This window comes from Bos grunniens, chromosome 5 (assembly GCF_055505025.1).
Source record: "Bos grunniens cultivar Pamir isolate PY7600 chromosome 5, Bosgru_T2T1.0, whole genome shotgun sequence".
Classification (NCBI taxonomy): Eukaryota; Metazoa; Chordata; class Mammalia; order Artiodactyla; family Bovidae; genus Bos; species Bos grunniens.
In genome coordinates, this window is record NC_141169.1 from 116,690,145 (window position 1) to 116,714,621 (window position 24,477).

General features: G+C 61.8%; 1 protein-coding gene across 9 annotated transcripts in view; it reads left to right on the forward strand.

Moving 5' to 3' along the window:
- Nucleotides 1-24,477, forward strand: part of PRR5 (proline rich 5) — a 52,871-nt gene that overhangs the window by 20,035 nt on the left and 8,359 nt on the right. For 5 of the 9 annotated variants that reach the window (XM_086403222.1, XM_086403228.1, XM_086403224.1 and 2 more), the window contains exons 2-7: nt 6,467-6,589; nt 15,423-15,503; nt 17,381-17,429; nt 18,860-18,917; nt 23,606-23,697; nt 24,028-24,168. In XM_086403222.1, the coding sequence (XP_086259348.1) occupies nt 6,477-6,589; nt 15,423-15,503; nt 17,381-17,429; nt 18,860-18,917; nt 23,606-23,697; nt 24,028-24,168 (534 nt within the window). In that variant the 5' untranslated portion in view covers nt 6,467-6,476. Of the gene's footprint in view, nt 1-5,102; nt 5,155-6,191; nt 6,590-15,422; nt 15,504-17,380; nt 17,430-18,859; nt 18,918-23,605; nt 23,925-24,027; nt 24,169-24,477 lie in introns of those variants that run through there. The other 4 variants (XM_086403223.1, XM_086403229.1, XM_086403225.1 and 1 more) reach the window with 3 other exon arrangements.

Consider the following 24,477-nt stretch of genomic DNA (forward strand, 5'->3'; position numbering starts at 1 on the left):
TCAACAGACAAGAGTTTGAGCAAACTCCCAGAGATACTGAAGGCCAGGGAAGCCTGGCGCACTGCAGTCCTTGGGGTCGCAAAGAGTTTGACATGACTGAGTGACTGAATAACAACAAGAGCTGCACAACACTGTCCCGGGAGAGACCTGGAGAACCAGTTGTTGAAGATGGGAACCTGAGGCTTGACAGAGCCTCTAGTGGGTGCCGTTTGGGGATCTAAGAACAGGGACATCTCCTGGTCAGAACGCCCGCCCCCACCCCACCCCAAGCCTGGGATCCAGATCCAGAAGGAGGAGGGGAGGGTTCTGAGAGCAGAGGGAAGAGGCCACTAGTTTGGGGAAGGGGGCTCCAGGTGGGTCCTGGTGGCAGCGGGGTGGGGCGGGAGCTCTGCTGGCAGAGAGAAGGCTCGAGGGGACCGTGAACATGTCAGGAGATGGCAGATGGCAGAGCTCGGAGGGGATGGTGAGCTCCCCCGACGGCAGAGACCCTGGCTCTTTTGTCCCCTGCTGTGTTCCCAGCGCCTAGTGCCAGGCATGCAGTAGGTGCTCAATAAATGTCTCCAGCGCTTTTAAAGCACTGGGGAGGTGGGCTTTGTCCCCCTAGCAGCACAGCATCCCTGCCCCCACGCTTCTTAGCTGACAGCTTAAGCAGGCAGCTCACCCCCACTCACCTTCTCTGTCTCCATCTCTGAAACGGGGTAATAATAGTCGGTACTGACTCTGAAACCACCAGAAGGGACACTTTTCCCTGGAGCATCTTGGACTGCAAGGAGATCAAATCACTCCATCCTAAAGGAAATCACCCCTGAATATTCATCGGAAGGACTGAAGCTGAAGCTCCAATACTTCGGCCACCTGATGTGAAGAGCCGACTCATTGGAAAAGACTCTGATGCTGGGAAAGATTGAAGGCGGGAGGAGAAGAGGGCGACAGAGGATGAGATGGTTGGATGGCATCACCGACTCAGTGGACATGAGTTTGAGGAAATTCTGGGAGATGCTGAATTACAGGAAAGCCTGGAGTGCTGCAGTCCGTGGGGTCGCAAAGAATCGGACACAATTGAGCAACTGAACAGCGACAACAGTGAAGCCAGAGAGAAAAGCTCCCAAGTCTGAAGACTGAAGGCAAAAGGAGAAGCAGGCGGCACAGGCTGAGATGGTTGGATCGCATCACCGATTCAATGAACACGAATTTGAGTAAACTCCAGGAGATAGTGAAGGGGAGTCTGGCATGCTGCAGTCCATGGAGTCGCAAAGAGTGGGACATGACTTAGTGACCCAACAACAACCTTGAGGGCAGGACCCACCCACCTCTGGTCGTGGTGCCCCCACCCCAGGCTGGGCACAGGGGCACCTCTGAAAGTCCCCCCACTCATGAACTATATAGTACATGCTGCTTCTGATGGCCTGGTGCCCATCCAGCCTGAGGACTGGTTGTCCAGCCTTGGGACAGTCGCTGAGAACCATCACATTGCAAAGCCTTCGGAGATGACCAGTCTAATCGCCAAGTGATGCTGGCGTCACCGTGGGTGATGGGGGCTCAGCCCTGACTCCAGTCTCTTTCTGCAACTGTCACAGCCAGCAGTAAGCCACCCTTTGGCGTGCACCGCACGACCGTGTGAATGGTCTCGTCCCACCTCCCCTCAGCATGGGGGTCTTGCCCATCTCAGAGAAAGGAGACACGCGCCAGGCATTCCCCTCAGGGTTCTCTATGCCTGGGTGAGGCCCCTCCCAGCTGTCCAGGCCCCCAGGGTGCAGAGTGCTGGCTGGTGGGATTCCCCAGCAAACTGGAGGGACAGTCCCAGCCTGCTGTGGGGAGCACCAGCCTTTGCCACCAGGGGGTGGAAGTGCCCCTCCGAGCGGGCAGGGTGCAGCTGGCTGAGGTCAGCGCCAGCAAGAGGTCCACAGAGCTGGCGGCTGCCTCTTGCCTGCTCCTATCCTACCCCTGGTGGCCTAGAAGGCTGGAGGCCTGGGTTCCAGGGCCGCACAGACTTCCTGCCATCCTGCTCCCAGGAGTCAGGCTGTCCATCTGTGTGGTGGGCACATGACTGAGCCATGCCCAGGGGTTTGCAGAGTCCCTGAGATACTTCCGAGCAACCCCAGGCCTCACCCCTAAAGATCCTGGCTGGAGTTCCCAGCCCTGGAGGCCTTTCTGATGCCAAGACCCAGTGCTTTGAGCCCATCCTAAAGGTCATTGCCAGTCCTCGCACCTTGACCATGAAGACAAAACCTCCGGACCAGCCCCTCAGCACAGTCATACCTCAAGGATCAAAGACACCTGGATCACCAGCTCCTGCCACAGCTACGGGGAGCACGTGGGCCCTGAGGGCTTTGTTGTTGTTCAGTCGCTCAGTCGTGTCTGACTCTTTGCCGCTCCGTGGACTGCAGCACGCCAGGCTTCCCTGTCCTTCACCGTCTCGTGGAGGTAGCTCAGACTCATGTCCATTGAGTCGGTGATGCCATCCAACCATCTCATCCTCTGTTGTCCCCTTCTCCTCCTGCCCCCAATCCCTCCTAGCCTTAGGTTCTTTTTCAATGAGTCAGCTCTTCACATCAGGTGGCCAAGGTATTGTAGCTTCAGTATCAGTCCTAATGAATAGTTAGGATTGATTTCCTTTAGGACTCACTGGTTTGATCTCCTTGCAGAAGGGTTTTATGGGGTCTCATTCCCATGTCCCTCAACCCCATCCATCTTACCGATGGGCAGACCAAGACCCGAGAGGTCACCTGACTTGATGGCAGGTCCAGTGGACCCCCGTTCTGCCCAGGGCTCCCTCCCGCAACAGAAAGAAAAGCCCTGTGGGTCCCCCTTATTGACCAGGGTCCTGTACCAGGTACTGACCTCCCACTGGTTGGGGAGGGGCTGGGATGAAGTTTGACTCCTTAAGGAGGAGAGGATGTGGTTGATGCCATCAGGCCTGGCACAGCTCTTGCAGCAAGGTTACTCTGGGAGCCTCGGGGGTGCATGAATGGGTACCCCTGTCTCCCATTCCCTTGAATGGAGGGCATTCCCTTCCCTGAGTCCCAGGCACACACGGGCCCAACCCAGCCCCACCCCGCCATACGGTTGCTCAGTCCCCAACCTCTTACCTGGCGCAGAAGCCTCCATAAGTCAGTGGAGGGCCCGGTGGGCACCGGGAGACCCTGTGCCTGCCTGTGGGGGCAGCATCCCAGTCACGGCGGTCACGTGGGGCCACAGGCCCAGGAGGCCGGGTCATCTGACATTTCCCGGGAAGCCAGAAATCAGGGCTTCTGTGCCAGTGTCTCCATTGTGAAACCCTGGCTGTGGGCAGTTTTGGTTTTCTGTTTTTCTCCCCCACACCGCGAGCTGTGCGGAACACGTTTAGGGGCCGGACTTGGTTTTCGGCCTCCCCATTGCCCCCTGCTTTGGGGGCTGGGATGGTTTGCCTCCCGGCCTCTGCCTCAGATTCCAGCCCTGGGGCCTGCCTGCTCCCCTGCCTGTCCAGCCCCCACCCACCCCAGGCCCCTCCCTGCCCATCACCAGCCCAAACACAGAAGACCCCTGGGTCTCCACTACACCCCCAGTACTGCCAGCCCCACCTCTGGCATTTCTGGCTGGCCACTTCTCCCAGCCCCTCCTCTTCTAGCCCCACTCCTGCCCCGCTCCTTGGACTGCCCTTACCACCCACATCCAGAATAGTCCAGCCTCCCTCTGCACTGAGCTGGCCCCTCGTGCCAACCAGGCCCTGCCTGTGGCTGAGTTCTTCCCACCTGAGTGCGCCAAGCACACGAAGCAGTGCCCTCCCCCAAGAGCCTCCCTCCAGCGAGGGAGCCCGCCCTGCATCCTGTCCACCGGGATGTGGACGGATCCTGGTGGTTCTCTGCTGCATTTACACCAGGGGCGGTGACAGTGGTTCTGCCTCTGTCCAGTGTGGCAACTTTTTATATATATAATTTTATTCATTTATTTGACTGCTGAGTCTTCACTGCTGCACAGGCTCTTCTCCAGTTGCTGCCAGCAGGGGCTCCTCTCTCGTGGCACGCACAGGCTTCTCGCTGTGGTGGCTTCTCTTGCTGCAGAGCCGCGCTGTGGAGTGTGCGGGCTTCAGTAGTTGCGGCCCATGGGCTCAGAAGTCGCGGTTCCGCGGCTCTAGAGCACAGGCTTAATAGTTGTGACACAGGGGCTTAGTTGCTCCGAGGCGTGTGGAATCTTCCCAAACCAGGGATCTATGTTGGCAGACACATTCCTTACCACTGAGCCACCAGGAAAGCCTCAGTGTGGCAATATTTACAATGCATTGAATCCCTTCCCACCTGTGAGACAGATGTTTATCCATCCATTTAACCAAATATTTACCGCATACCTATTGTGTACTGAGCTCAGGAATGTAGTGGTGAACTACATCACAGTCCTGGACCCCCTGGATGCCTGGCTTGAGGCATCACATGGAAAAGTCATCAGATGCCCAGAGGGTAACCCCTGAGCCTAACCCAAGGTGAAGGCAGTCAGAAGCGGGAACGAGGAGAGGCGGGACGGTCCCCCAAGAATTTCAGGCTCTGGCCTTGATCCCCAGGGTGGTGGGAACCAGCAGGGCCTCCAAGCGCAGGAGGGCACATGGTATGCCAAGGGTCACCCTGGTCACCACCTGGAGGACAGGCTTTCCGGTGACCTGGGTGGCCCCAGGCAGACCAGTCAGGAGGTGTCTGTTGTCCTGGGCTGGGGAGGTGACAGTGGAGGTGGAAGGAGCAGACAGGGTCCACAGTTGTTTCTACAAGGGTGTGGAAACCACCGTCCTTCCTGGCCTGTCGTTCACGCTGCGTCATGCAGGTCTCAGCCTTGGGGGTGATGTACTCTGGGGGAGTCAGAGGTCTCTGACCCCTCCATTCTGAGCTCAGAGTCAGGGGTCTTGCTGGGCAGGACTCTGCCTCCCGAGGATGAGGGTAATGTCTGGTGTGCAGTACGTGCTTGGGAAACGTTGGGTGATTTTCCCTGGACAGTGTCTCCTCCCCAGTCAATACACCTCATATGAGGCTATCCTTGCGCCTGGAGCCACAGAAGACGCTCATTGGTTACTCAGCCTGGGCTTGGCAAATCATCCCACCTGGGGCATTCAGCAGAAAGAGTCCCGGCCTTGAGGGGGCGGGGGATTGAGCCAGACCTCTCCCCTGCGATCACCACCTCCTCCACGCTAAGGTGCAGATTCCAGTCTCTAAGTGGGGACGGTAATGTGGACCTACACTGTGTCGGGCTGAATTACCAAGACCAGCGGGGTGGGGGAGGGGGGTGGCGGCAGGGGCTTTGGCTCTGTCATTGACGGGGGTCGGGGTGGGGGCGGTGTAATCTCATACAGAGAGCCTGGATAGGGGGCCTGGGAGGCCCCGGGCCTCAGTTCCATCTTCTGTACAGCACTGGGGGGAGGGGGCCTGAGCACCCTTCCTTCCCATGCTGGGACTCCAGGCTCTGCTTCTCCTCTCCCCCAGTGATGCACGCGGGACATTTACAGGAAGACGTGAGGCCAGGCCTCTGGTGATAAAGGCCTTGCTTCGGGAAAGGCCGTGGGAACACAGGAAGGGAGAGACACTGTCTTGCCCTGTCTGATGGAGAGGGCAAGGGCCAGGGAGCCCCATGGGCATCCCAAACCGTTTGTTCATTGTAAGGCGTTGGGCAGGTTCTTTCACCTTCTGAGCCTTGGTTTTCTTAACTGCAAAACAGGCTGAAGACCTCGACCTAGTTAGCCTTCATGAGAACCAGGGAGGAGCCTGTGTCCACATGGCGGGGTCTTGAGAAATCTGTCTGGGCGCAGCCTTTAGTGGGGAGGGATGGCGAGGTAGGGGGCACTTGGCACAACAACTGCAGCAGGGGTCCGGGACCGGGCACGAAGCAGAGCACCGTCGGGGTGGGGCCGCAGGGCCTGTCGCGGGGTGGGCGATTGGGGTCGGATTGTGCAGTCGTGCGTGTTGTTTTCTGGTGGGCACTCGTGGCCCTTGGAAGAATAGAGGGAACCCAGAGCGCGACCCCAGGAGGGCCGCTAAGGCTGCCTTGGAGGAGCCGGCCCCACCCCCAGCTCGTGGCCCCGCCTCTGCACACGCCCTCTGTGGAGGCCCCGCCCCCAGCTCTAGGCCCCGCCTCTGTACACGCCCTCTCCGGAGGCCACGCCCACGCCCCGCCCCGGCCCTGCACCCCGCCCCCTCAGTCCTGCCCCGCCCCCGGGCCCTTTTTGCGCCGGGTCCGCGCGGTATCCGCCGAGCTCCGGGCGCTGCGCGCCGCGGCCGTTCGGAGCAATGATTAACCCGGCGCGGCGGCCGGCGTGGGGCCCGGGGCGGAGGCGCGGGGCCGGGGCGGGCCCCGGGAGGGCCGCCCGGCTTCCTGCTTTCGCCCAAGTTTCCTCGTAGAGGGCGCAGCGCCGGCTGGGGCCCGCGGCGCGGCGTGGCGCAGGGCGCGGCGCGGAGCGCGCGTGGGCGCGGAGCCCGCCGCCAGGGGAGGTCACCATGAGGACTCTCCGCAGGTTGAAGTTCATGAGTTCGCCCAGCCTCAGTGACCTGGGCAAGAGAGAGCCGGCCGCCGCCACCGCCGCGGACGAGCGGGGCACGCAGCAGCGCCGGGCCTGCGCCAACGCCACCTGGGACAGGTAAGGCCGCGCCCTCCCGGCCGGCCCCGCGGGTCCCAGAGCCGGGGGCGGGGGGCGCCTGGGGCGAGGAAATGTGCCCGGGGGCAGCTCTGCGCCTCCCGGGTTGCGGAGAACTCGCTCCGCCGGAGTTACGCGGGCGGGGAGGGAAGTTTAGTGCGACGTGTTTCTAGAACGGAGGGACGAGACCGCGGGCCCGGGGCTGGCGCCAGGGGCACCCCTACCCCACCCCGCAGCTGGTGGGTGACGGGGTGGGCCTGGATCCCGCAAGCCTGCCTTCCTCCCGGGGTCTTCCCACGTCTTCGCCCCTCGCCCCTGCTGTTGGCAACCTGGGAGGTAAATAGAGCAGGAAGTATTTATCCCATTTCGCAGATGAGCTTTGCGGGCGCAGTCGATGGGTTGCTCTGCTTCCTGTTTCTGCGTTTAGGTCCCTTCGGTCGGGAGTCGGGGCGGCCGGCTTTCCCTTGAGCGCGGGGGGAGGGCCCCTGCCCTCCCAGCTGTCAGCAGGGGTGCAGCAGCAGCAGCTGCCTGGCATTCCTGAGACGACCCTCCCCCAGCGAGTCCTTCCCAGACTAGCAGGGGCCGTGGGAAGTCCCACCCCCACCCCACCAGCTTTGTTTAAAGAGCGAGGCTGGGGGAATCCGGAAAAAGAGACGATTTGTTTAGTGGTATTTCCCACCGTGTTTGCTCAGGAGCCCTATTCAAAAACATAATTTCCACCAAAAGGAAAGTGGGAGGAGAGGAGAAGAGAGGGGCGCAGGCTGTCCAGGGGGGCTGTGGATGTGAGCTGCCCCCACCACTGCACACGCCCTGCCAGATGCTCCACCGTCTGTGGTCTGGGCCACCAGGAAACCAACTGTCAGCGTGGATGCTCACCTATTCCTGAGCGTGGCGGGAAGCACAGGGCTGCCAGCCTGAGACCATCCTCTGTGCCCTTCGCTTCTGTCCTCTACCAGGTTGCGAACGGCTTGAGAGTTAGGGACCAGTCGGCCTCAGTTTCCCCATGGGTCAGCATTCCTTCTTACGGGACTGGTGTGGGGATATGGAGGGAAGGACTCCCCTCAGGGCATCTCCTGGGCCCAGTGACCACGTGCTGCCCGAAGAGGCAGTTCCTCCACCCGCAGCACTGAGAGAAAAGCAGTCCCCCTCCTTGTCTCTGCCCTGATCCAGCCCGAGGAGACAGACAGAGTTAGTTCACATTCCAGGTCTGCCTCTTCCCTGCTTGAGAGAGTCACTGAGCCTCCCTGGTCCTCAATTTCCTTGTCCTTTAAAATGCCCACCTCCAGGCTGTTGTAGGGATTAAAGGTGAAGATCTGTATTCAGGCCCTCAGCATGTGTCTAGCACCTAATAGGTGTTTGGTAACTCACGACTCAAGCTCAAATTCACGCTGGGGACATGTCAGGGCGGGCCTTGTCGGGATAGGTTTTGGGAGGGCCTCTCACGGGTTCCCAGGTGGCACTGCTGATAAAGAACCCGCCTGGCAGAGCAGGAGACCCGAGACACGGCTTCAGTCCCTCAGTCGGGAAGATCGCCTGGAGAAGGGAGTGGCTACCCGCTCCAGCATTCTTGCCCGGAGAATCCCATGGACAGAGGAGCCTGGCTCCCGTCCGCGGGGTCACGGAGAGTCCACCACAACCAGAGCAGCTGAGCACACGCGCGTGCTAGAAGTCTACTGGTTCCTGAGCTTTCACCAACAGCAGCTTTCTCCTGCAGTGCTCAGCGCTACTCGGGGGTCTCCAGGCAGAGGTGGGGGCACCCTAGGATCGGCTCTGAGTCTTCTGGAGCCCAGGGGGGTGCCTGTAGGGAGAGGCCACATGGGCACCCCCACTGTTTTTTGTTTTAACCTAAAGGAACTTTAGGACCTCAGAGCCGTTCTGTGCCCCGTCCCTGGCGGACTGCAGGGTGTGGCCCGGCTGGCAGCCAGCTCCCCCCAGGCTCCTAGCCACCTAGCCTTGGACCCATTGCAGCTCAACCTGCCCTGCCACACTCCTGCGGCTCGGCCCATGCAAGGGGCCCCTGGCTCACTTTGCCTGCTGCCACCATAACTCGGGGAGGGAGATACAATTACCACCCCGCACCCCCATTTAGAGGGGAAGAACGAGAGGACCAGGAAGCTTGCCCATGCTGACGCCACAGAGAACAGCGCCTGCTGTCCTCCCCCTGGCAGAGAGAGCCCTGAGTCAGGGAGGGGCAGGGTCTTCCCCATCGGAGCTCCGCGGGTATCACCGGGGGCCTGAGCCTGTTCTGGCTGCCTGCTGGCCCACCCGCCTCCTTGCAGTATCCCCAGGACAACAGCCTCGGGGCATGGGGCAGTGCGGGGCCTGCCTTGCTGAGCTGTGGACACCTCATTTTGAGTCCAAAGTGAACCCCTTTTTTCTTCGTGGCCGTGTTAGTTTCCCAGGGCAACTGTAAAACAATTGGCACAAACTTGGTCCGTCTAGTCAAGGCTCTGGTTTTTCCTGTGGTCATGTATGGATGTGAGAATTGGACTGCGAAGAAAGCTGAGCGCCGAAGAATTGATGCTTTTGAACTGTGGTGTTGGAGAAGACTCTTGAGAGTCCCTTGGACTGCAAGGAGATCCAACCAGTCCATTCTGAAGGAGATCAGCCCTGGGATTTCTTTGGAAGGAATGATGCTAAAGCTGAAACTCCAGTACTTTGGCCACCTCATGCGAAGAGTTGACTCATTGGAAAAGACCCTGATGCTGGGAGGGATTGGGGGCAGAAGGAGAAGGGGACGGCAGAGGATGAGATGGCTGGATGGCATCACCGACTCGATGGACGTGAGTTTGAGTGAACTCTGGGAGTTGGTGATGGATAGGGAGGCCCGGTGTGCTGCAATTCATGGGGTCGCAAAGAGTCGGACACAACTGAGCAACTGAACTGAACTGAACTGGTGGCTCAAAACAACAGAAAGTCCTTCTCTCCCAGTCTGGAGAGCAGGAGTCCAAAATCAGGTGTCCGCGGGGCCTCGCTCCCTCCAGAGGCTGCAGGGGAGAGTGTCCCTGCCTCTTACAGTTCCCTGTGGCTCCTTGGCCTCTGGCCATACCGCTCCGTTCTCTGTGTCTGCCTCCACCGGGTCTTGTCCTCTGTGTCTCTGTGCCGAAACTTCCCTCTCTTTCCTCTTACACCACTCGTAGGACGTAGCGCCCAACCTAAATCCAGACTGGTTTTGTCTCAGAGTCCTTTACTAATTACGTCTGCAAAAACTCTGTTTACAAATAAGATCTATGGCATTGGGAAGACATGAATTTCTCGGAGACCCACTGCAGTGACCTGGCCCGGTCCTCTTGACTTCCCTGGGCCTCTCTCTGCTCCCTCATCTGGACGTGGGACAAAACACAGAGCATGTGCCCATGACGGCGGCATCCACGTGTCACCTGGCCGTTCCTTCCTTTGTCCATTCGTTCACCCACTGGCACTGTCCCAGCCCCAGGCATGGAATCGGGAGTCGAGGAAGAGGGTCAGGAGGTAAACGGGGCTGCAGGAAATCCACGAGGCCCAAGCGGGTGGTAGTCAGTGCTGGGAAGAACACAACCACCGGGGAGTGTGAACACTGGCCACACGCGGTGGGGGACTGTGCTCCCTTCTCCCGTGGGTGCACAGAGGAGCTCTGGGTGCAGGGCTGGCCCACCGGGCCGTATTCAACGAACCAGAAACTAGAGCAGAACCGTCGGCAGCTGTTTCCTAAGCCCCTGCGGCTGCTTTCCGGGGCGGGTTGTGCCCCACGCCCAGCCCAGGGCTGGCCCTGCAGAGGGCTGGATGCCTCACCTGTTGGCCCCACACACAGCCCCTGGTCCCCTCCCCAGGGGCTCGGAGGTGGCATGCTATGTCCCTGTCCTTGTGCTGGCCCCAGTTAGCACCTCGCTCGGTCTGGACCCTTCTGTGTGTGCGGGGCGTCGAGCTGCACAAAGGTCATGTCCCTGAGCTCAGGGGCCAGCTGGGGGACAGGCAGAGCCCCCCAAACCCTGGCCTGAGTCCTGCATTTGGGCCACAGGATATAGACCATTAGGGAGCACTACTCCTCGCCTGAATGCCTGAGCCAGGCGCCTGCCTGTCTTCCGGCTGTGGGAGCCCATGCAATGCAGTGGCGGGGTCCTCTTGCTCCTGCAGACCCGTCTCTAAGGCTGCGATGGTGGTCTTCAGAGAAACCGAGGCCAGAGAAGGAAAGGGCCTTGACCAAGAGCCCCTGCTAACGCTGGGTCTGAACCCTGGTCCGACTTGGAGCCACAGCCCAGGGCTCATGTCCACTGGGGCCAGGCCGGGCGGGGGTTGGCGGTGAGAGCCCAGAGGCTGCAGCCCGCCCTGCTCATCGACCCATCCCTGGTCCTGGAGGAGTGAGGCGGGGGGGCGGGGAGTGCAGAGCATCCTGTGCCCGGCTCTCCTCCTGGGCCCTGAACGCCGCATGCCTCCGATGCGGCCCACCCCCAACCGGTATTGGCCCCTGTCCCAACCCTGGGCGTGGAAGAGGCTGCCTTCCTTCCCTGCAGCAGCCTGCAAGGTGGGACTCCTGCCCCCACCTTGCAGATGAGAACTCGGAGGCGAGGGGACCTGTCCAGTTCTAAGTCCAGAGCTCCTGCCACCACTTCATGGGGGTCTCTGGGTGGCCGAAGGAGGCTGGCTAAAACCTCCAGGGTGACTGGTATTTGGGAGCGGGAAGGGGAGGCCAGTGGGGGCCTGTGCTTGGCATCCCCGCCGCTCCCACATACTCAGTCTGGGGCACCAGGCAGTTAAGAGGGTGAGGGCGCACCTGGCGGAGGCCTGCACTCCTCGCTTGCTTCCTGAGGCTCCAGAGGCAGGTCCAGAGCAGAGCAGGGCCCATGAAGGGGCAGGCCTGCGCCTCCAGGCCTCGCCCTTGGCCCCAGCCTTCCCAGGAGTCCCTAGAGATGTGTTGTGTGACCTGCCAGGGTTTGTCGCCTGCTTACTCTCTGCCAGAGTTTCCTACATGGACGGATGAGTGACAGTGAGAGGTGCGGCCGGGGTCCCGCCCTGCTGGGGTCCCACCTGCTGGCGGCCCCACACCGGCACCAGCCCACGCCAGGGCAGCCAAGGCAGGTCCCCCCAGAGCCCCACAGTCAGCCCTTCCTCCCCTAGCCTGAGCACGGGGACCCTGGCCAGCCCTGAGGGCAGCAGGTCTGGGCCCCATCGTGGGGGCCGTGGAGCCTCACCCAGGGGTTCAGGCTTCTCTCCTCGCCCTGTGCTCGGGTGACAGGTGCTGAGACTGGTTCCTGCCATCCTGTCTCCCTAGGTGGGCGGGAGCTCTGGAGAGGGCCTCCCTGCAAGAGGAGGTGATGGGTCGGTCTCTACTCGGGCCCCTGGGTGCCTGCGGTTTCCACTGGGCCACTGCCCGTGTCCCGGCTGGGCCTGCCTGCCTTGCTCAGGGAGGCCATGGGCTGGGGTTTCACTTCTCTTTGAAGGGAGAAGACCCACAAGGGCCTTGCCTCTCCACTACCATCCCACTACCCCCGGTCTCCTCTCTATCCCAGCAGGGCTTTATTTTTGACCCAACTCAAAACTTTAGAAACAGCGTGGAACATCAGCTGCAGAGACCTTGCCTGGCCGCCACCCCCATTTGGAGCAGCCACATGGGGTGGGAGGACGGTGGGCCCCAGGCTTCCTTCTGGCCCCACCAGGCATCAAGTTGTATGACACTGGGTGTGCCCTGGCTTCTCTGAGCCTCACCGTTTCCTTCTGCAGCTTGGACTGTCATAGTCCCCACCTCATGCCATGGTTAGAAGGAGATGGAGAAAAACCCAGGGCAGATGGTAGAGCCATGGTGGATGCTTCTAGGGGCACCCTCTGCCCCCCCACCCCCACAGTCAACTCTGATGATGTGTGACACACGTAACCCTACAGGGCGCTATCTGTTCCCCAGTGTCTCCTACAGTGGCTGTGATTATATGAGTCCCATTGTACGGATGAGGAAACTGAGGCACGAGTGGTCCAGTCTTGGCAGAGGTGTGCAGCCAGGGAGCCCAGAGCTGGGGTGCAAACTGAGACCAGCATGGGGGCTGGAGATGGGCAGGGCAGGATCGGGGTCCACAAAGCAGGAGGCCAGGATGGCTGGGGAACTCAAGGGGGACCCCAGGGCTGGGCAGGGCTCTGCATACACGTAGAGTGGTGTGAGGCCTGGGCTGCGAGAAGTAGGCAATAATCGAGACAGACCTCTCCTCTTGCAGAAGAAGATAGGGTCAAATACACTCCCCACACAGGTGGGAGGGGAGAGGGTCCTGACTTCATGGTGAGCCTGCAGGAGAGAGGACAGCAAGGACGAAGGCCTGAGGCAGGGCAGGGGGCGGTGCAGGTGACCCAGTGGGTGCTGGACCCCCAAGGGCCTCCAGAAGGCTTCTCCCAAGAGCTGGTCTTCCCGTCCAAAGCCACATGGTTAGGGTGGCCTTTGGGCAGCGGACCAGAGCGGGCTGGGGTTCCTCCAGAACGCTCACTGGAAGAGGAGGAAGGATTTGGAGAGGCTGCTGAGAACAGCAGGACCAGGCCCGGGAGGCTGATGAGGCCTTCCTGCAGGCCGTCCCCTCAGCCTGACGGAGGCCTGGGCCGCAGGGAAGACTCAGTCAGGCCCCTCTGAGCCTCCACAGTGGCCAGGCCCCATGGGGCCCCACATGCCAGTGCCCTGGGCTCCCACCCCCGGCAGGACTAGGAGGGGCTGACCCCCCACAGCCCCACTGGGCGCGAGTCCCCGGCTGTTCGGATTTCAGGGTGGCAGCTGCAGTCCGGCTTCCTGTGGCCGTTTGACTTCCCAACAGACTCTTACTTTTTTTAGCCTGTAAATGGGGAACAGCCTGACTGTGTCAGAGCTATAGGCCGGGTCCACACAGGCCTCCTGACGGAGGCGAGCGTGATCCCAGCTGGGACCACACTGAGGCTCGGGCCTGGCCAGGCTTTCATCCTCCCGGCAGCCTAGGGGCAGGCACGCTTGTGACCCCCATTTCTCAGGCAGGAAGCAAGTGGGAGGGCGTGTGGCCCTGGCCACAGGAATAAGCGGCATTCCAGCAGCAGGCCCCGGGGTGGTCGGGCCGCAGGTCAGGGGACGAGGCACCTGGACTGGTCCCCAGGCATGTCCCTGCACTGCTCAGAGCCGCCGTCACCCACCCAGGGTGTGTGGGCCCTGCCCCTGCTCTGCCTCTTCCAGGGTGCAAGCTGGCAGCCCTGCCCACTGCTGGCTCCACAGAAAGTAAGGGCAGCGTTGGGTGCGCTTGGTGGCCTCCTGGAACCTGGCCCTTCTGAACCTCAGTTTCCTCATCTGCAAAGTGGGTGGACACTTTACTAGGAACGTTAGGAACTAGGAACGTCCTAGTCCACGTTACTAGGAACGGTGGGCCTGGGGAGAACAGACAAAGGCTCTGGGAGCTTGGTGGCCGCCGCCTACTCCATGATACACATGCACAGCAACCAGTGTCCGGCTGTCCCTAAACACCGAGAAGCAATCTATGGTGCTGAGCTTTACAGCAGCAACCGGATCCTAAGTGGAGGGCGGTGGAGCCACCAGACCTGGTTCTCACCCTTGGGAGCTTATGGCCGGTGGCAGGAACTAATGTGGAAGTAAATGGCAAAGTGCCAGGAGGTGAGGGAAAGGGAGGAAGTCAGGAGGGCTTCTTGGAGGCGGTGGCCTCTGAGCCAAAGCTCCAGCGTGAATAGTTACTTGCCTAGTAGATAGCATGAGGACCACCCTACCCCCACCCACCCCCTTAGGAGAAATGGATACAAAGACCCTAAGGTATGGCAGCAGTACTCTGCCTGGTGGGGAGGAACCATTCCAGACGAGCCTTGAATGCCACATTCAGGCTTTAGGCTGTATCTGCAGGGCCCTGGGTGGAGGCAGGTGCAGTGAGGCTGACTGTGCAGTCAGAGGTCGGGTGAGTGTGAAGGAAAGATATGGCGCAGCGGAGATCTCGGGGGTAGAGATGGGCAGGGCTTCAGGGCCAGTTGGATCTGGAGGGCCTGGAAGAGTCAGGATGAATGTCGCTAGCCGACTCATGGAAAAGACCCTGATGCTGGGAAAGATTAAAGGCCAAAGGAGAAGAGGGCGGCAGAGGATGAGGTGGCTGGATGGCATCACCAGCTCAATGGACTTGAACCTGAGCAAACTCCGGGAGACGGTAAAGGACAGAGGAGCCTGGCATGCTGCAGTCCCTGGGGTCCCAAAGAGTTGGCCACGACTTAAGGACCGAACAGCACTTACCAGGCTCTCCTCTGAGCCAGGCGTGAGCGCGCAGCCGCTGATGGCGCAGGGCCTGTGCTCTGAGGTTTACAGATGGTGGTGGGAACCAGTCGATCAAACAAGTCACCTGTAAACACGTGGCTGCATACTGATGGAATGTAAGCACTGAGACCGCCTGGGCCCTGAAGGAGGGACATGAGCAAAGGCCTGTGGTGAGGGCAGCTTCCCCAGTGGGGCCAGGTGCAGACAGCACAGATACCCAGTTCAGGGGGTCAGGGGCCAGCTCCAGGGCACCTGGAAGCACAAGGCGGTTATATTCGGGGGTGCAGGAGGCCATCACAGGGTGTTCCCTAGTTTCTGGCCTGGGTGTAGAGGGTTCAGGGATACGGGAAGGGAGGCAGAGTGTGTGGAAGGTACCTGGGAGCTCCAGGAGAAGTGACCGGTGACAGGCCTGGAGCTCGAGATGGGATCTGAGGCTCTGGGGCAGATGGGGTACCATGGGGGCGGCCGACCTGTGTGCTCCAGGCCTGGCTTCTCTGCGAGAGGCCGTTGCCCAGCTTTGAGCAGAGTGGGCAGGGCGCCACGGGAGAGGGAAGGCGGGCTGGGGCTCAGGGCCTCTGGTCGGCAACCCTCCTCTCCGCCTCCAACCTCCCCCTGCAGCATCCACAACGGGGTGATCGCCGTCTTCCAGCGCAAGGGGCTGCCCGACCAGGAGCTTTTCAGCCTGAACGAAGGTGTCCGGTGAGTGGCCATCTGTCCCGTCATGCGGGCCCGAGTCTGGGAGCGGTGGGAGGGCTGTGCTAGGAAGGGGGGACCCCGGGCAGGCCCCCCTGTCCACTAGCCCCAGGTTCCACCCTTAGAGCTGAGGTGGGCGGTGACCGCTCTGTGACCCTTGACCCCAGCCGTGTCCTGTGGCCTTCACACCCCGCTCTCTGGTCCAGGACCGCTTTGCAGGGGAAACGGGGAGGGACTTGGGCAGTGGCTCAAGATGACGCCCACATTCCCAGCTGCCGTTGAGCATCGCGAAGGATATTTATTCTGTTAAAAGAGGAAGGACCCACCTGCCTAATGACGGGAGTTTTGTTCCCAGAAAGGCCATTACAGCCCAGTTGAACGCCCCCCTTATTTCCTGCGAACAGTTGAGAACTGAACTCGGCTGCGGGAGCTGGGACAGACCAGTGTGGAGGGCATCTGGGAAGGCCGAGGCATTAGTCCTACGTGGTACTGGAGGAGGCTGAGCTCAAGAGAGGTCGAGAGACTTGCCCAGGGCCTCACAGCTACCTTGTTCAAGGAGGCATTTCCCACCTCCATGCCCTTCTCTCTTATGCCCCGACCAGTGCCATCCTGTCCCTGTGCCCTGGGGTAAACAGGCAGCAAACCTCGTGAGCTCGGGGCAGGAGTAGACGAGGGATTGGGACAGGGTCACCCCACCCTGACCCTGAAGACCTAAGATGGCCCTTCAAAGTGTTAGTCGCTCAGTTGTGTCTGACTCTTTGCGACCCCATGGACTGTAGCCCACCAGGCTCCTCTGTCCGTGGGATTTCCCAGGCAAGAATACTGGAGTGGGTGGCCATTTCCTTCTCCAGGGGATCTTCCCGACCCAGGGATCAAACCTGGGTCTCCTTTGTTGCAAGCAGATTATTTACTGTCTGAGGTACCAGGGAAGCCCGTATATGTTTGTTTTTTTTAAGTACAATTTATCTTTTTACAGTGTACAGTTGAGTGGTTCTTAGTCCATTCAACAGCTTGTACCACTGCCAGCACTAATTCCAGGACATTTTCATCACCCCCCACCCCCCTACCCTGCCACAGAAAAACCCAGACCCCTTAACAGTCACTCCCTATCACCCCCTGCCACCACCACGGCCTCTGGGAGGTTCAGTCCACTTCATCTGCGTGGGTTTGCCCAGATGTTCCCTGTAAATGGAGTCATACAATAATGCACGTGGCCTTGGCGTCTGCTTCTTGCCCTCGGCCCAGTGCACCTCCACACCTGGGCTCGTCTGGGCTGGAGCAGGTATCAGCGCCTTGTTTCTTTTTATGGCCGGATAATACCCCATTGTATGAAAACACGCCCTTTTGTTTCCCCAGTCCTGTGTTGACAGACGTTTGGGTGGGTTGCACCTTTCGGCTGTTGGGAGCATCCTCGTAGGAGACCTCGCGTGGACCTCTGTTCCCATTGCTCCAGGGTCTGCACCTAAGGGTGGGGTTCGGGGGTCTACACTGAACCTCAGGTCTACACTGAACCTTTTGAGGAGCTGCCCAGCCATTATCCGCAGCGGCTGCGCCGTCTTGCATTCCTTCTCACCGAGTATGAGGGGTCGTTTTCCCCAGCTTCTCCCCTGCACGTGTTATAGCCTGGGGCCTTGATTCTAACACCACCAGGGCGGGTGTCGGGGTCTGGGTTTGGTTCCCTGGTGACTGACAGTGGTCAGCCTTCCCCTGACCTGACTGATAACTACCTCCCCCACATTACTGGCCACTCGTCTATCTTGGAGAAGCATCTGGCCACATCCTCCGGGCCTAGGGGTTGGTCTCCTGCTGCAGGCGGCCCCCACCCCACCCCCACCCTCACCAGCACCATGAGGTCTCTGACTCCTGCCACCCCACCCCCACAGGCAGCTGCTGAAGACGGAGCTGGGGTCCTTCTTCACGGAGTACCTACAGGTGGGTGTGCTCTGCTCCCCATCAGGCCCGGGGTTGCTTCCTGAGTTGGCTGGAAAGGACAGGGTGGGAAGGGGGTGCCTGCTCCCGGTGGGCACGTGGCGTGCTGGGCTCGAGGTGTCTACCTAGCCTTGACTCAGTTTCCCCAGCCAGCCAGCTCAGGTTGTTGGGGCGGTTACGCGATCAGAGGCAGGTGAGGACTCAGAGCCCTGCCTGGCACAGGGCTCGAGGTCACTTTTGTGATTGGTGGTCCGCCTCTTCCTGGAAGACCAGGGTTGGTCCCCAGAGTCCCAGTGTTCTTCATCTACAAGCCCTGGGCCGTGTCACCCTGAGCTGTGTGGTGACAGTGTTAGCGCGGCACCGGCGGCACCGAGGTCGCCCTTTCCCAGGTGCTGCGGAAGCCACAGGCCTGCAAAGAGAATGAACACACTGGGCCCGGGGCCCCCGAGGTTGCACAGGCAGGAAGGCCGAGGTGGTACAGGCAGGGGTGTCCACATGCAGGCCCAGGAGCGGGGGGTGAGAACCAGCCTGGGGCCCCTCCCCATCCTGTGGGTGTAGGGTTGGTTTTTTAACGTAGCAGCTTTATTGAGGTGTAAACTGATAGATTGCATGGCCTGCCTCTGAACAGAGTGCAGTGCAGTAGTCAGCATACTCACAGCTCTTCTCGGGGGGACAGACGGCTGTCCCCACTGTCTGATCCCAGGCCTTTTCCGTCACCCCGAAGGGAGACCCTGTCCTCGCCCCCTTCCCCTCTCCCCGCAGCCCCAGGCCACCGCTGATCTGTTTTCTGCCTGGATCCACCTGTGTGGTGGGACTGCACAGCCCCTGGCCTTTTAGCCTGGCCTCTCTCACTGAGCACAGCGTTGTCGACGCTCCTCCACGTCGTGCCCGTGTCAGAGCCTCATCCCTTTCTGCAGCCGAGTGACATGCCCTCGTGGGCCGGGGCTGCTCCTTGGTCCTTGGCCCCCGGATTGTTCCTGCTCTCTGGCTGCTCCAGCTGTTGTGAAAGCCACCTGGTGTTGCTTGAGGGGTGGTCCCGGGGGCTACCGTTTGAGCCTCAGGTGGACCATGGCCACGCTCACGCCATCCTTTGGTCACGGAGCCCCTCTTGCCTGAAAGACCCTCCTTCCACGTGCGGTTCAGGGACAGCTACCTGCCCACCCGCTCAGCCTGGAGCAGGAGACCCCAGCCTGGCCCGTCTCTGGGGGGCAGGTTGGGGGTTCCTTACCCTCTTCTGTCTCAGGACAGCCCGATTGGGTCAGTACCCCTGTCCACTAGAGGAGCTGAGGTCCCAGCTCTGGGGCAGGCGGGCTGTGGGTCATCGGTGAGCCCCTTCCCCTCAGGACCTTAGCTGCCTGCTGGGAAGTAAGTGTTGGGGGCCCTGGGTCCCCCCACCCCGGGGCGGTGACGGCATCTCCACATGGGCCTTGCAGAACCAGCTGCTGACGAAAGGCATGGTGATCCTGCGAGACAAGATCCGCTTCTACGAGGGTGAGTGTGGTGGTCTTGGGGCCGGAAGCGGGTGCCGGCTGCTTGAGGGCGTGGCTCCTGGGCACCCTGGCTTCACCTGGGCTCCACCTAGGGCTCTGGGAAGGTGGGGTGGCCCTCCCGGGCGAGGAGGCTCAGAGGGGTAGGAGCAATGCCTCGAGGGCAGCGGGGCCCAGATCTGATCTTGGGAAGGCCCCTGGAGGGCCAAGGAATGTCGGGGAGAAAGCCTCTGCTTCACCTCACTGCCCACGAGGCTCTCTGGCCCCCAGGAACCCCGTCCCAGCAGCCTGGGAGAACCCCCATCAGGATCCTTGAGGACCAGAGGGGGAGTGGTCTAGACCCGGGACATGGCAGAGCAGGGAGCCCCCGGCCAGAGGAGCAGCTGACCTGGGCTCCCGGCCGCGGTTTGGGGCCCTGTGAGGCCTCTCGGTCATTGTACCCATTTCATAGCTGGGAACAGGGCAGCAGTGGCCCTCAATTCATCCAGAACCACAGTGTTTAAGAGGTGGAGGTGGGATTGGAACCCAGGGCATCCGGGTCCAGAGTGTATCCCCTTTGCCCTTCTAGGGACCGGGCCAGGAGTCACAGCTGGCCTCTCTGCCCACGGCGGCCCTCAGCGAGGAGAGGGAGGCGCCTGACCGGGCCCAGAGCTCTGGAAGGACAGGCCAGGTCCCAGAAACCTTGGGTTCCCCATGTTTGTGGGCTGGAGGGTGATAAATGTAGTGTGTTTGCCTCCTGGTAGGGGTGACTTGGCATAGAGATAAATCGAGTTATGCAGAGAACCCAGCTCAGGCTGATTATGTGCTGTTGCGGGCCTGCTGTGTGCCCCGCCCCGTGCGGGGCAGGCCCCTCTGTGCCAGACCCAAGCCCCACACGGGTGCTGGACTCATCCCAGCAGCTTCCATCACCCAACTCCTGGATCGCCTGACAGACCCATGCAGAAGTTTCCATCGTTGTAGCCACTGAACGCTGGGGACACTGAGGCACAGGGGGGCTGAGTCACTCGCCCGGGCTACACAACCCCTCCCTGGCAGCCCGGCACCCGAATCTGTACTCCTCTCTCTGCTGCTCCAGGTTCCCCCTTGCATCCTTACTGACCCTGGAAAGCAGGGGCCTTAGCCCATTTCACAGAGATGGAGACCAAGGCCTGGGGCACTCAGCATTAACTCAGAGCTGTGTCCTCTGTCCCTTCTGCACCAGCTCTGCCTCTGTCGGGTGGAAGCGGCCAAGGCAGGAGCCTGAGAAGGGCCGTGAGAACCACAGACGTGGGGACAAGAGGCACAGGCCATTGGGGATCTGGGCAGGCTTCCTGGAGGAGGTGGCACCTGAGCCGGCAGGAGGATTTGCTGGCGGAGGGGCCCTCCCATTCCCCTCTCCTGACTCGGCACATTCCAGCAATGCCTGCCCTCCCACCAGCTCCGGCCCAAGGGAGCTGGGCCCTTTGGAGAAGAGGCGCTTTGTGCAGTTTGGTGGAGTCTTGCCCATGATGGCCGTGGCCACCAGGCCACCCAGCAGGGAGCACTAACGCCATCCAACCTCCCCTGGCCTTGGGGACCGGCACAGAGCCCCAGGCTGGGGGCCAGAGGGCCCGGCCTCCAATCCCCAGCCAGCCACAGACACGTCGTTTCCCTCTGTCCCCACCTCGGTGGGGGTCAGACAGGCTCCATCAGTGTGCTCACTACAGGTCAGGCCCCGGGGGGCCTCTGGGGAGCTGGAGGTGGACCTGGGCCCTGCCTGGCAAGGGCTCACAGCCCAGCTGGGCACACAGATGTGGAGCAGACAGCGACAGTCCAGTGTGATCGGTGTCAGGAGGAAGGGAGGCCCTGGGGAAGAGAGGGTTGGCTCCACCTGGCAGTCAGGAAGGGCTGCATGGAGTCAGGCCTTGAAATGTGGTCTTTTCAGGAGGACATGTGGCCTCCTCCAGCCCACGCAGTGGGGACAGGGGCCAGCCACACCCCGAGAGGCAGCCTTGGGAGCCCACCCCACCACTGCCTTCTACCCCAGTTTAAGTCCCAAAGCCTGCTCCCTGTGGCCAGCCACGTCCTCAGCCCATGCCTCTGCTGGGAGGCAGGCGGCCCCACGCGGGGCAGCCCCAGGACCTTGCCACCTGCCCACTCCAGCCTCCAGTGAGGCCTTGAACGTTGCTCCTGAGCAGACTGATTCCTGGAAATGTGGGAAGCCCCGAGGGGCCGTGAAATGGCATCTCTCTCTAGGGAACCCATTGAAGGTGACAGTTCTAAGGACTCCGCTGCAGCCGGGTCATTTCTCAGCAGGCAGACCCTCAGGGTCTCTGAGGGGGACCCGAGGGGCTCGTGTAGGGTCCAGGCCTTGGGCTTGGCCTTGTCCTGCAGGAGTCCCGGCTTGTTAGAGGTCAGGCCACCCACCTCCACTGCAGTGACCCTCATGCGCTCAGCTCTGAGCCCCTGCGGTGGTGGCCCTTCCAGCTGCCCTGGGGTCACTGCTGTCCCCGGGGTCTCGCTGCCTCAGGCTGAGACCTGAGCTGAGGTCAGCCCGGCCCATCTCTGTCTCCGGGGCCTGCATGATCAAACCAAAGGAAGGCAAACAGGCTGACCAAACCCCCATCCCAGAACCGGCTCAAGGGCTATCCAACCCCTGGGCAGTCCTGATCCTGCCAGGTTGGTTGCGAACCACAGAGGCCCACCGGTCAGCGTCAGGCTAACAGCGAGCGACTGCTACATGGCAGCGCTCAGCCTACTGAGTGTGGACACGCGGATCATGCCCATTTCGCAGAGGACCACACTGAGGCTTGGGCTGATGGGGGCCCCCCAGGGCCGGGCTTTAACGCCACGTGCCTGCCTCACGGCTGACAACCCCAGCGCCCCCGCCCCCAGTCCCCGGGCAGCAGAGCGCCCAGCCAAGAGACGGGGCTGAGCCTCCTGACCCCTGGTCTGCGTGCAGCTCTGCTCCGGCTCGTGCTCGGTTTTACAAGATCTCCTTTTCCCCTGCGTTTCCGCCAGACGCCGGGCTGGCGCACGCCCAGAGCCGCCCCACGGCCGCCCGGGAACTGAGCCGCCTTTCTTCTCGCCGGCGACGGCGGGGACCTCAAGGGACCTTTGTGTGCAGGCCAAGCTCCTTAGGGGGTGGGCACCCACCGTCCTGGGTTCCAGGCAGCCCGCTGTGGAGCCCCCGGGGAAGACCGGGAGCTGGCCACCAGGCAGACGGGTCATATGCAGAGACCCCCTCCTCCCCACGGTCACCCTCCCCCCGCCAAGCTGCCCTCTCCGAGCCTGGCATCTCCACAGACTGGGGGACTTCACAGGTTGGGGGGGCACCCCAGAACGCAGGGAAAGGGAACTTAAAAGGCAAGGGCCCTTCACCAACCTGGTTCCCAGGGAAACCTCCAGGAGCCAGGCATGGGTGGTGTGGTCTGGGAGGCTGGCCAACCTGCAATCTGCAGCCCTGGCCACTTGGCTCCCAGGGACACCGACCCACCACGCCCGTGTGTCCCCAGCCGACAGCTGGTCTGGCTTCCCGCTGGGGGTCCCCGCCAGCAGCAGAGGCCTCAGCGACACACCCCAGCGGCCTGCTCGTCCTGAGCCGGCAGCCTTCACCCCGGCTCTCCGCTCATTCCAGGCAGAAGGGCTAAGGGTTCAGCACTTGGCATTTCCTGGGGATGCCCAGAGCCAGCGCAGGGGCACCTCAAAATGTCCCTCCCCTGAGGGTGAGGGGAGGGCGGATCCAGCTGGATCCATCCATCTCAGGGACTCTCCCCTGAGAGTCTGTCCACCTGTGGCTGGCGTCGCTCCTTCCCGTTGTCCAAACGCCTGCTTCCAACACGTCTGCCTCCGTCTGCCGAGGGTGTCAGGGCACCAGGCAAACCCTCGGCTAGCACCTCCTCCAGGAAGCCCTCCCTGCCTGACTCCCTCCTGCCTGGGATGGGTTTCAGCTGTTGAAGGCCGTCATCCTGGCTCCCCAGGGCTTACCCTAGGCAGCTCCAGGTGGTGGGGACGCAGGCCCTGGAGGGAGAGACGCTCTCTGAAGCCCAGCTCTTCATCTGCCTGGTGGGGTCACTCCCCACCCGCACTGCTCCCAGCCCCGATCGCTGCTGTCTGTCAACGTGGTGGGACTTGGGCAGTTAGGGGCTTAGCTGGGTCCCTGGTGCCAGGCCTGGCACAGTGTAGGTGCCTTGCCAGTGTCTGCTGGGGGAGACAGAGAGACAGGGTGCTGGGGGGCAGTGGATGAGACGAGCGTGTGAGTGGAGCACCCGGGGGCTTGTGTGTGGTGCAAACAGGAACACACGCACACACCCATACGCTCTCTGCCCCAGGCCCTGCTTTGTCTGGCTTCCTTCCATCAGCTCTGGGAGAAGAGTATTAACAGCCCCCGCCCCCGGCCACTGGCACCTCACAGCTTGCAAATTTTAGTTCCCCAACCAGGGATCAAACCCACACCCCCTGCAGTGGAGCACAGAGCCCCATGCCCTGGGCCACAGGGCACCCCCTACCCCAAGCCCCATTGTTTTTGTGGGGAAACTGAGGCACCGGGAGGAGAAGCAGGGGGTCCCCGCTCTATCGCCCTGGCGGGGGTGGGGCGGGGGGGACCTCCAGAGCCCTGCGTCAGCTCCGGGACCGTGCCCTCCCCCGGGTGCGAGGAGGTGATGTGTGACCTGGGAAGACAGGAAGCGTCTGCCGGCGCCCTTGGGGTGGTGATGACGGTCCCTGTGCCCACAGGACAGAAGCTGCTGGACTCGCTGGCGGAGACCTGGGACTTCTTCTTCAGCGACGTGCTGCCCACCCTGCAGGCGGTCTTCTACCCCGTGCAGGTGAGCGGCCGGGACCTGGAGGTGGGCGCGCCTCCGCTCTCCGTGGGCCGCCTGCGCCTGCGCACGCCGCCTCCTCCCGAGATGGACGGAAGGCAGCCGCCTCCCCAGGACCCCAGGAAGACCTGCGCAATGCTCAGTATCCCACACGAAGGAGGGTCTCTGTGTGTGACGGTCACCCCTCCCTCTTCCGAGGAAGCCACGTGGGGCCCTCTCTCCTCGGAACAAGGGTCGTCTGGGGAGGAGAGCAGGGTGGACGGGGGCCTGGGGGTCAGCGGGTCTGTCCCAGTGTCCTGGGGGGTCTCGGTGACAGCGGCGGCCGCGTGTCTGCAGGGCAAGGAGCCGTCGGTGCGCCAGCTGGCCCTGCTGCACTTTCGGAACACCATCACCCTGGGCGTGAAGCTGGAGGACGCGCTGGCCCGGGCCCACGCCCGTGTGCCCCCCGCCATCGTGCAGATGCTGCTGGTGCTGCAGGTGGGTGGGGCCTCGGGCACCGGGGCAGGCTCCCTGGGGACAGAGCCTGGTTCTTGTCCATGTGAGACCCACCAAGCAGGGACCCTCGGGAAGAACCTGGGAGGGAGAGGAAGCTGCCGGGGCAGAGGAGGAGGCCAGCCTGGGACCCCGCGGGGAGCCGGGGTGTGCGGACGGAGTGTCCCCGTGGTTGGGCCCCAACGTGCCCCCATCCGGCGGGGGGGCTGGGGGCCACCACCTCCCACTCCCCACAGCAATTCCAGACCTTCCTGTTGGACCTTTCTTCAAACCGCCACGCCCTGTGGTGAGCAC